At 38.7% G+C, this 12,504-nt stretch overlaps 1 protein-coding gene across 1 annotated transcript; it reads left to right on the top strand.

Annotated features, from left to right (window-relative positions):
* The first annotated feature begins 9,858 nt into the window (after positions 1-9,858).
* LOC101542771 (regenerating islet-derived protein 3-gamma-like) lies at positions 9,859-11,841 on the top strand. The gene is made up of 5 exons (XM_012933540.2): positions 9,859-9,953; positions 10,225-10,343; positions 10,558-10,695; positions 11,289-11,406; positions 11,685-11,841. The coding sequence occupies exons 1-5, from the start codon at positions 9,884-9,886 to the stop codon at positions 11,750-11,752; spliced, it is 513 nt and encodes a 170-aa protein (XP_012788994.1). The 5' UTR covers positions 9,859-9,883; the 3' UTR covers positions 11,753-11,841.
* The last annotated feature ends 663 nt before the right edge of the window (positions 11,842-12,504 follow it).

Here is a 12,504-nt window from a genome sequence, read left to right as displayed (position 1 = left end):
AAAATCAGATGGGCCGGCCGGACATGTAATGAGATTCAGAGATGACCACTGGACTAGAGCTGTTACCGATTGGATTCCACGGGACGTCAAAAGATCACGTGGCCACCCACCAACGAGATGGTCAGACTTCTTCGTCAAAACCCTGAATGAACGGTTTGAGGCTCTTCCTGTTCCTGGAGAGAGCAGATATCATGGGATACTCTAGCATGCGACAGGGACAAATGCAGATGTTACTGGCGCCCGCTTGAGCAAATCGAAGATCAACGGGATGACAAGTGATACAAGTGATTATGAACTTAACATAAGGATACTCAAATATGCAAAATGTTAGAGGACTTCAAAGAGATGCTTCAACGGTGGCACAGTATTTTAGGGATCTTACAGCTAAGAACAGACTGTTCAGAAATTAAATTTGTATTAAAGTAATAAAGTTAAAAAAATAATTTAGAGATGTAGCTAGTTAATAAGTACAGAAATGTCTATCTCCAAATATGCTAATGAACATTCTTCTCAAATAAACATTTCTTTTAGTATAAATCATTAAATATATATTGAATCATTAAATCTTTTAGGATAAACCACTAAATCTAAAGATTTAAATCAAAAGATTTAAAATTATGTAAATGTTAAAATAAATAAAATTAAGGACCTTTAGAGGCATGAGGCTAGAACTTACCATAAAAATAATGGGGACATCTCAAACATGGAGACTAAGCAACATGCTTAAGTATAACACTTTAGTCAATAATGCATAAAAGACAGAGTTATCTGGAGAAAAAGGAAAATAAAGAGAAAATCTCTCTGATTCTATGAGATGCAACAAAAGCAGCAATGGGAGAATATATATTGTTATTTAGGATTATATAAATCGGTTAACAAAAGACTTAGAAAAGACTATTTAACCTTATACCTGTAGAAAATAGAAGTGGAACAAATAGAATCTTCCTTCTTTCTTCCTCCCTTCCTCCTTTCCTTCCTTCCTTCCTTCCTTCCTTCCTTCCTTCCTTCCTTCCTTCCTTCCTTCCTTCCTTCCTTCCTTCCTTCCTTCCTTCCTTCTTTTTACGGGAAAATCTTAATGCTTTCAACTGTAATTTTAAAGATATAGTGAAAGTTCTATTAGAACTACTAAAATAATTTTTACTTTTGACAGTAAAATTCTGGTCATGTGAACTTTCTGAAAAAACACACGCACATATTTTCAATTCAAAATCTTTTAGGAAATAGGGATGATAGCACAGCGGGTAGGGCATTTGACTTGCACACAGCGGACCTGGGTTCGATTCCCAGCATCCAATATGGTCCCCCGAGCACCGCCAGGAGTAATTCCTGAGTGCATGAACCAGGAGTAAACCCTGTGCATCACCAGGTATGACCCAAAAAGAAAAAAATCTTTTAGAAAATAAAAGAAAAAGAGATACTCCCTCACTCTGTCATATGATAATAGGAAATAGTTCTCTGCCCAAAGCTCTAAATTTACTTTGAGTTATTTTTGGATGTAATTGGTGATCTCTCCTTGAGCATAGCAGATGAATAAAGCATATAGATAGCTGGCCAAACATTAGCTCAGTAAACACTGATCATTTATCTTATTTATTCTGAAAATAAAGACCTCAGTATGAAATAATCACCAGATTTGGTAGTAAGCAATATATGCTCAATATGACAAGCACTTTGTTTTCACATGACTTAATTTTAACCTAAGGAATGAATTTGAAAATGTGATGGCAGCAAAATGTGTGTATCAAAATATCAAACCTATTGAATATATTGACAGTTTTCATATAAGTAATATGAAAAAAATAAAGGATCATTTATACAGTTTGTCCTTTATTTAGATCCTGACTTCTCAGCTCCATCATGGTTCATGTAAAAATGTTCATAGTCCATGGGTCAGGACTGCTGGGAAACTTTCATTGTATAAGAAAGTCATTCCACTAACCACCTGTGTAGACAGGAGTGATCTCATGATCCTTCAAAGGGTGACAGTTCTCAAACTGTTTATTGACTGCTTGCTGGTAAGGAGGAAACTATTGTATTTTGGAGTAAGACTTAACAGAATTTTATAGGAAATTGAAAATTTAGCTTCTCTATTGAATCTAAAATTTTAGAAATGTACCTATAATATATACATCTTTAAAATTTTATTTTTAGAATTAATTTTTAAAGACTTTACCATAAACTTACATTTTCAAAACAATTGCAATTTTAACAGAGGGATTTGAAACATATCTTGTCCCCAATTTTTCTATATTTCATATCTTTTAGCATAGAACTTGCTGTAAAAATAATTTTATGAATGCATTTATACTAATTAAAACTCATAGCTGGTTCAGTTTTTTTTTTTTTTTACTTTTTATATAATGTCCTTTAGACTTATCTTTTGTATGTGTCTGTTGAGGCTACCAAGCAGTGCTCATGGGAGACAGCTGATGCTGTACTCATGCACACAGGCCTCATTCCTGGTGACACATAGGGGACCAGATGCATCACAAAGGATTAAACTAAGATCAGCACTCTTCATGGCAAGAGTCTGAACCACTCTGTATTCTCTCTGACCACTAGGTTTGTCCTGCATTTAGGTATCCTTGGAAAATTGAAGTGTTGGGAAGAGATTTGATCACTTACAGTTATTGAAATTTGTCTGATATTTACTTTTTATGGTTAGATAGACATTGTGTACTTGGATTTAAAGTCACAGACAGAGAAAATTAACTTCACATTTTTATCAATTACCTAGAACATCAACAAGACATAATTTTGACTGATCTGCTAATGAAGTCTGTGTAACTTTCTCAGAATTAAACTACACATCCCTCTCTCCTCCTTCCTCTCCAAATTCCCTTTCCCATTTTACATGCATTATTTTCTTTACAAGAAAATTTCAAAGAACAACATAAATAACAAGTGTTGGAAATTCTACTCCTGCTTGCAGAGGGAGGTGATGCATATATATTGTTTAGCTTTTTTCTTTAAGGAAGATAGTCTTTCTATTACTTTTTTATTTATTAATTGATTATTAATATATTTATTTGTTTTTATATCAATATTTAGATGATAATACCTAGGAAGGTAAGTCATTCCTTTGTTTTGTTCCCAGATTCTTCCAGAATTGCAAATAAGAACCTCTTAATTTGTTTTCTTGCTTAAAAATACAATATTGAAAATGTTTTTATTTAAAATATCTTTATAAAATTTAGTAACAAGGAATAATAAATATGATTATAAAATGTTTCAGAATTATTTTATATATGTACCACCACAGGTATATTAAATAATTTCTTGAGAAAGGGCGGTTTCTTTTATTAAAGAATGATATTGATTTTAAGATGAACATCACTTTTGATAAAATTCCTGGATACTTACTTTTTTATCCAGCAATAAGTAAACATAATTTTATATAAAACAGCATATGACTAACACATAAAATTTAGTGAGCTACAGAATTTGAATACATGTGTTATTCTAAAAAAATAAATACCCCCAAATCCAATTTCTGTTCTTTTTGCAATTTGAGTTTTGTTTTATTTTGTGTGCTAAAACAACTAACATAAGTTTTAATGCTTAACAATTGCTATGTTATTATGCCTTGTCATTGTAATAATCTCTATATTGTAATAGATGCTTTAGGATTTATTTCATAGTATTAGTATGATACTGGAAATTTTGTGGTTCAGCCTATTTTATTAATGTTGTGCAACATAAATATGTAGTTGAGAGTTACATATTAAAGTAGAATGGCACCAGGGAGGAAAATGTAATTTTCCATGGTTTATGATAATTTTAGTATGTTATGAATTTAGATGAATGAAAAAATTTTAAGAAACAATCTTTATAAATTTAATATAATAAACTTTCAAAAATCACTATTTTCTTAGACTAGTTTTGTTGGATAGTTTTCAAAATGACGATTTATTTTCTCACCAATGGAATTGGACAGTGTGCAAAAAAAACCACATTAAAAGTGTTGAAAATTACTTAGATTGCTACCAAAGGTATTTCCTTTGTGAGGTTATCCAAAGTAACTAACAAAAACATTATTCACTATTTCCAACAGTTTGAGACTCAAGTAACTTTCTCTCTGTAGGTACCCATAGATGAAAGGACCCTACATATTCTGGTGACTGCAGATACCAGGGTGAAAAGCACATAAAGACTTGTTTATTTACATGTATATTCATTACCAAAAATATGACAATTTGTAATAATTTGCCTAAGAAACAAAATTCCAAGACACAGCTTTTACTGGCCTTGATAAAATTATAATCCATGACACATAGAGGATTGATGATAAATTCGATCATTTAGGACCAGTCAGATACTACAAAAAGGAGACAGATGTGCATCATGTGCACATTCCGAGTTCAATTTGATGCCCGATGGTCCTCAAAACACACCTGAGTTCTCAGTGCTGGCCACAGAACCTGCAGGCACAGCAGCACTGGGGCACTGTGCTCACATCACAAAGCAGCTTGTGCTAATGGTTGATCAAACTTCATATGATCGATCTCAGGTACGCTGAGCAACTAAGATGCCACCATGGATTTTTTTAAAAAAATGTATTATTATTGAACATTTGAGTCCAGAGGTATTGTCCTGTAAATATTAGGCTCCAGGAAGACTGAGACATGCATGTGTGCTAACATCAGCACAGGATGTGACAGGGTAGTATGAACAACATCAGCACAATATGCTCGCATAAAAAGGACCTAAAGATTTCACAAGCTCATGCATGGGAAAAGGGAGTGCAACAGGTGTTGGAACCAAAGCCCACCCAGGTCTGTGCCATGTGTGGTGAAAGAAATTAACAGGGAGCCAAACTATGTAGGTAAGTCAATGAACTGAAAGCCAGTTCAGTCCTCAGATGGACACAGCTGAAGCGTCCAGTGAGAGTCGCTCATAGCACAGCCTTGGGGATTCATTAATTGTGTGTGTCTCTGAGCTGCTTAGGCAGAAGTTTCTGCTTTCTATAGATTGGTTCATTCTGGGAGCTGGGAAACAAAGAGACTTGGAGCAAATCTAGATGAGCAACAGAATGGCGCTACACGGCAGGGGAGGGGGGTTGTCTATAGTGTCCCGGGCATAACTGACAGTGTGAGCAGAGACAGCATAGCTGAGTGGGCTTACAGGTTGAGACCCAGCCTGTCAGGCTTCAGAATCTAAGACTTAAGCCAAGCATCATAGCAGGGGTATGTTGGTGGACCACCTCAGTGGGGATTTGCAATTGGGATTTTCCTAGGGATATGGATCAAGGTGGATAAAGGAAGAACTAGATTTCTCTCACACACAATTATTCCTCAGTGATGGTCTGAGAAGAAAAATCAAAAGACATCATGTGGATAAAGGTATTTATTATCATTATTTGACAAACAAAGCTTTAAGCATACAAGAAAAGCTTGCAGTGAGACTGAAAAGGAGGTATAGGGGACATAGTGGCCAGGGTTGATAGCAAATGGAGATTTCCTTCCAGGATCCATTTTAAGACTGGAAGAACATCCTTGAGGAGCTGCATGTTGATTCAGACTGTAGATTTCTGACCTGATTTAGCTCTCGAACTTGCATATGTAGGGCAGCAAATTTCTACAGCCAAAATTTTGCCATTTTTCATAACCTAAAGAGACAAGAGGAGGAGAAATGAGTTGAGTGCTTAAAGCTGTGAAGCTGATAGAGCGGCATCAAAGGCAGGGTGAAAGTCCTTCCCTCTTTTATTCATCAGATTCATATTTCAAGGAAAATCAGTTCAGTGAAAAGAGCAGAGAGAGGCCAGGAAAGGGGAAATGAACCATGGATTTGGAAATTTGCCCTCTATCAAAAGGTCAAGCGTAGAAACTGGTTTTGCAGAGATGGATAGATGGGAAGAGTTCTGAAATTCGAAGCTTGCTTCATTTTCACCTGATCTATAGGAAACAGCTCCACAGAAGCCTGATCCACTTGGCACACCATACTCCCAGGCAATATATTCCATCCAATCATTGCTACTCCACTCCCAATCATTCATAAATGGACTCTATGGCAGACAGGAAAGAATAGACACCTGAATCTCACTTGTCCCTGGGATACTCCAGGTATCATCTTCACTGGAGTCCATGAGTGACAACCAGCATCAGAGAATCCATTTGGCTCTTTGTGCAGGTGATCTAGGGAGGAACTCTTGGAATTCCCTCTAAAGCCTTACTGTAGAGACTAAGACTCAGAATCACCAATAGAGTAGCAAGGATTATTTAGCACAACATGTGCTGCAATGCAGGCTATGCACCTCTGGGATTCAAAGACCATGTCTATTCTGTAGTGGCCAATGCAATCACCCTTCATTCATCAACAACTCAGTATATCTAAGGCATACAGCAATAGTGCATAACTGACCCTAAAAAGTCTTCAGTGCATATTGTGTGAAACTGGGTTGTAGATGGGGAGTGATAGCAGCTTGAGATCAGGGCACTTCACAGAACCCAGATCTTTAAAAGGTCTCTGGTTTTCATTATTCAGGAGAGCCTCTGACTTCCTTGAGTTTCCAGTCTGGCCTGGTGTAATTCTTGGGCAGGCTTAGGAGACACAATAGCCAGAATTGAAAATGTAGCATTAAAGTTACCTGAGTACAGAAGATGTAATCTCACCTCTGTGTAGTTCAGGAGTCCAATCCAGATGAGAGAGGCTGTGGTATTACTCTCGTTGAGAAGGGCAGCCACAAATTTGGCCTCAGACCTAGTGAGCACAGATACAAGATTTCCACGGAGAAGATTTTGGCAATCCAACTATGAGAGAAAGAGTAGAAATATGGGTAACAATGGGAATTTGGAAGTGGATGGAGAGAAGCAAGAGCAAGTGCGCTGTAAATTGTGCTTACTATTCTATCTTGTTTGTTCCTATATACTGGAAATTCCCCAGAACTCCCTTGTCTAAAAAGCACTACCTACCTAAAAAGCACTCCTACAGCACCCCAACACACATCCCAGTCCAAAATACAGTTACTTACAGATGCTTCCATCCAGGATTTTGGTGACGTATAAAAGGCATAGCAGCGATTGTTATAAACGAATGAGTTTTGTGGACACCTGATTCATGGAGACAGCTCTTTATTCTGCAGGTCTTCCCCTGACAAAAATATAAAGCACTTCTCTAGTGAAAGATAAAAATGGGTATTTTGTTGCAAAAGACACCTAGGGGTATATGCATGTGGGTAGAACTTGGAATAGTGAACCATGATAATCCCTCAGCATTTCCAACACATTCAGAATGCTTTCAAGTATAACCAGAAATATTAGGTGAGGAATCATCTCTTCCACAATTTCACTTGGGCATTAAAAAAATGCCCAAAATATGATTCCATATCGGAGCTTTCCACAACACAGAGGTTGGATGTGGGAATGCTTACCTCTCACCTGGGCTTGGAGCAGCAGGCAGGAGAGCACCAGCCAAGCAACAGTGGCCATGGGAGGCAGCATCTTGTCTCACTGGAGGAGGCTCTCAGAGGCAGGGATGGAAGTTAGGTCAGGCAGAAGGCAAGAAGAGGAGCCACTGCTCCATCTCCCTGTTTTATTTGTCTAATTCTTAGATGATTGACAGCTCCCAGTATGGTGACAGAAGACATTTGGTATTCTAAATTTTCTACCCAGGAGCCTCTCCGATTTATCACTTTGAGTCTGACAGTGCTTGTGTCTTCTCAGGAGTGGAAATCTTTTCCCTCCTCCCTCCAGTGTCTTGCATCACTTCCTACTTACCTTTCCTCCAGGGATCTTTGATAGTCTTTCAGGTAAGGAAGGACCAGCCTTTTAAAAGATGTTCTGAGGTTGGGACACTGCAGTGAATAATGCAAAGTTGCAACCTTGCAGTGCCTGCTGGGAAAGACTAGGCAGGGATTCCAGGAGATTCCTGAAATATGGGAGGGTCTTACTAGGAGTGGCTGGGAATTGCCACAGCTGTGCCTCTTTCAGATTCCAGATAAGTGTCTTCTGAGGACTATGAACACCTATACATTAATCTTTTCAGTATGACTAAATGGAATAGAGTTTTAGCACTGTTTTCCTTGTGGTTTCTTTTGGTCTTCTGTTTTTTTATATAACATTTTCACAATGTCCTGTTATATATGCTTAGAAAGTTATGTTTTCAGAAAAATTCCATTCAGAAAAATTCATGTCAATCAGAGAAAAATTTCTTTTATTTATACGCAATCTACCAAGAATTTATCAACATAACAGGTATACACAGATATAATTTTTATTTCTAAGTATATTTATAATTTTATATAAAATGTCAATGAAAAAGTGAACAAAAATGATAACACATTTTCTCAACTCAAACACAGGTTTAATTAATTACCCAGTTTAATCTCTCCATATAACTTTATAAACTATTTTTTAATGAAATGATTTCAAAGAAACATGAGTCTGTGATTTGATATGTGTGTCTAAGTTAAATTATAGTGAAGTAAAAAGAAAATTTGAAAAAAAATCAAATAATCGTGTGTAGATATATTGCTCTAATATTATGCATAGCCTAATATTATGCAAGGAAATTAATATATGTAAGAATATATCATTACCGTAAGCCAGATTTTAAGAAACTACAGTTCACTTTCCTCCAAACCACCTTCATGTTGCTTTTTTTACCATTTGTTTTAAATTTTATTTTCTCAGGGGCTATTTCTCTGGGTGATTATTTCATTTATCTATTTTGTCTTCAAAATGTGTCTGCTCCAGAGCCATTGGGTTTTGGGAACTGCAATATTCCAAGTGTTCCAAGTGATCTAATGGAGTTCTGGGAACAATACTTTGAAACTTGACAACAGGACAGTACTTCAAGGAGGGGATCCAAGGATGAGGCACCACCCAGGCCCATCAGCGCTAGCAGTTACTGGAACTATCTTGCAGAGCCCCAGTCATTCAAAGTAACACACAATGGCCTTGCAGGGGACAGTGTGTTAACAGGGTTGATTGCATGAATGGTACTGCTTTTTGTCAACATACTATTATTATGCCTTCAGATTGCGTGTATGCGTGTGTGTTATTTTTAGGGCTACACCAGTAGACTTGTATTTTATATAGTATTCTTTTGTGCAGGTATTGACTGATCAAATACTAGTTTACTTTTTAATTAATATGGCTGTGTAGTATAATTAAAAGATTATTTATTAAAAACATCACAAAGCTAGAGCACCTACAACATAGAGTTTGCTGATGGCACTTTAACACTGTTCTCTGTCAAGTTTACTCTCCCTGTCCTGACTCCTAGAAATTCTTCCACTTCTGCACATTTCCAAAGGAAAAAAGTTATGAGGTACGATGTCATATCTTGCAGGCAATAAGAAAAAATTGATATGTGGGGAAAATTACAGGTGGCACTCGTGCCGAGAAGGTGTTATCTGTAAAAGGTTACTCCTGTGGTAATTCCCAGCCGCACTGAGGAATACTCACATTTCAGAAATTTCCTAGAACACTGCCTTGCATTTCCCAGCAGCTCTCAAGGTCAGAACTTTGTGTCTTTCATTGCACCACCCCTCTCTCAGAACGTCTTTTAAAAGGCTGGTTGTTCTTGGTCTGACACACCATCAAACGTCCCCATTTGAAAGGTAAGTGGGAGTTGATACAAGATGCCCTGAAAGTCAGGGTTTGCTCTCAGATTCCAGATAAAGGGTAGAAAAGATTCCCACTCCTGAGAGGACACAAGCACTGTCAGACTCAGCAGTGGTAGACCTGAGAGGTCTCATGGGTAGAATATTGGAATCTCAAATCGTTCTGTCACCATGCTGGGAGACCCAAGGTAGTCAGGTCAACTTATTCATGAGAATTAAACAAATGAAACAGAAAGATGTAGCAGTAGCTCCTCTGCTAGCCTTCTGCCTGACCCAACTTCTATCTCTGCCTCTGACAGCCTCCCCCATTGAGAAAAGATGCTGCCTCCCATGGCCACTGTTGCTTGGCTGGTGCTCTCCTGCCTACTGCTTCAACCCCAGGTGAAAGGTAAGCATTCCCACATCCAACCTCTGTGTTGTGGAAAGCTCCGATATGGGATCATATTTTGGGCATTTTTTAATGCCCAAGTGAAATAGTGGAAGAGATGATTCCTCATCTAATATGTCTGATGACATTTGAAAGCATTCTAAGTGTGTTGGAAATGTTGAGGTTCACTATTCCAAGAACTGTCCTCATGCATATTCCCTGGGTGTCTTTTCCAACCATATACCCATCTTCTTTTTCACTACTACACTTCTTTATATTTTCCTATGCCCAGGTGAAGAACTGCAGAACGAAGAGCTGTCTCCAAGAACCAGATGCCCCAAAGGCTCCAAGGCCTATGGAAACCACTGTTATGCCTATTTTAAGATTGCAAAATCCTTTATGGAAGCGGATGTGAGTAGTTGTACTTGCAACTTGGATCTGTATTTGTGTTGTGAGGGAGGGCGTCTTAGAAAATGGAGTTCAGGGAAGCTTCCATTTTATTGCAACACACTAGGTAGAATGATAAGCACAGTTAACAGTACACCTGCTCTTGTTTGCATTCCTTTGCTTCTTAAGTCTCAGTGTTATTGCAAACTTCTCCTCAATCTTTTCCTTCCTCTCCTAGTCGGAATGCCAGAAACGTCGCAATGGACACCTTGTATCTGTTCTCACTGAGTCTGAGGGCTACTTCGTGGCCACCCTCATCAAAAATGGTGGGAATGTATCTTCTTTTGTCTGGATTGGACTCCATGACAACACTGAGGTGAGATTATATCTTCTGTACTCGGGTAACTTTATAGCTACATTTGCCATCCTAAATCACTGATCTTCTTAGTCTGCCCAATAATTAGACCAGGCAATCCTGAAATTCAGAGTGGTTAGATACTCTTCTGGAAAATGAAGCCCTGAGCCCATCTGATATTGGGGAATGTGTGGCGTGACCTCATCTCTAGTTGACATCAATCCCCCTTTTCAAACAATACATACTAAAGAATTCCTAGGACATTTATGTCCTTCGGCTGTGAAAGATGTAGTGGGCTCTTGATAAATAAAGGGTGGGTACACTGTTCACTACAGAATCTACATGACCTTTGGGGTTCAGTGGTGCACTGCCTGTATTGCACCACATATTGTGCTAAACAATCCTTTCTAGTCTGACTGATATTGGTAATTTGGCTCTTACACACTAGATCAAGGTTTTAGAGATAATTTTTAGAGTTCCTCTCAAGATCACCTCCATAAAGAGCCAAACAGATTCTCTGATGCTTGGTGTCACTCAGGGATTCCAGTGAAGATGCTGCCAGAGTATCCCAGTGGCATCTGGGACTCAAGTGTCCATCTGTCCTGTCTTCACAGAGTCAACCCAATGCAGGTGGATGGGAGTGGATTAATGGTGATGTGGTGAACTATGTGGCCTGGGAGAAAGGAACCCCTACCAATTCCGGGTACTGTGGGGCCGTTCTTAGCCACACAGGTAAGAACAAGTCAAGCTTCTGTGTGCAGATCTGTTCCATTTCTGCCATATCCCCAAAACAATTTCTAAGCCTGACCTTTAGGAAGGGGGTACTTTTCCAAACTCATGACTGTTTGTCCTTTCCTAGCGGCTCTCAGCTGTCTTTTCCTTGAGCCCCTTTTCCTTGGAGCAGGAGTATGACGCAAAAAGGGATGCAGGAACTTTGACCCTGTTTGTGATGCCTCTCTCTCAGGTTCACAGCTCTAACACTTCACTCATTCCTGTTCTTCTCTCTTTAGGCTATGAAAAATGGCAAAATTTTAGCTGTAAAACTTCACTGCCCTACGTCTGCAAGTTTGAGAGCTAAATCAGGTCAGATATCTAAAGGATGAATCAACATGCAGTTCCTTGAAGATATTCTTCCAGTCTAAAAATGAATCCTGGAAGCAAATCTTCCCCCGATTTAACCCTGCCCCACTCCCATTCCAAGGCTTTCTTGTCTGCTTAAAGCCTGTTTTGTCAAAGAATGTAATAAATACTTCTATTCACATGATGTCTTTTGAGTTCTTTCCTTAGACTGAGGAATAATTGTGGGTGAGAGAATTCTAGTTCTCCTTATTGCATCTTCATCCAGATCTCAAGGAAAACCCCAATTGTAAATCCCCACTGTGGTGGTCCACCAACATACCCCTGCAAAGATGCTTGACTTAAGTCCTAGATTCTGAAGCCTGACAGGCTGCGTTTCACCCTGCAAGCCCACTCAGCTGTGCTGTCTCTACTCACACTGTCAGCTATGCCCTGAATACTCTAGACATCCCCTCTCCCCTGCCATGTAGCACCATTCTCTGTCTCACCTAGATTTTCTCCCTGTCTCTTTGCTCTTTGCTTCCCACTTTCCAGAAAGAACCAATCTATAGGAAGCAGACACTTCTGCCTAAGCAGCCCCAAGAATCACACAATTAATCAATCCCCAAGGCTGTGCTATGAGCCACTCTCACTGGATGCTTCAGCTGTGTCCATCTGAGGACTGTAATGGCTCTCATTTTATTGACTTTCCTGTAGTTTGCATCCGTTTCAATTTCTTTCACCACCTATGGTGCAGACCTCGGTGGGCCTTGT

This window comes from Sorex araneus, chromosome X, assembly GCF_027595985.1.
Source record: "Sorex araneus isolate mSorAra2 chromosome X, mSorAra2.pri, whole genome shotgun sequence".
In the NCBI taxonomy this organism is placed as follows: domain Eukaryota; kingdom Metazoa; phylum Chordata; class Mammalia; order Eulipotyphla; family Soricidae; genus Sorex; species Sorex araneus.
The sequence above is the reverse complement of the archived record's forward strand: the minus strand, read 5'-3'. Positions and strand labels throughout refer to the sequence as shown.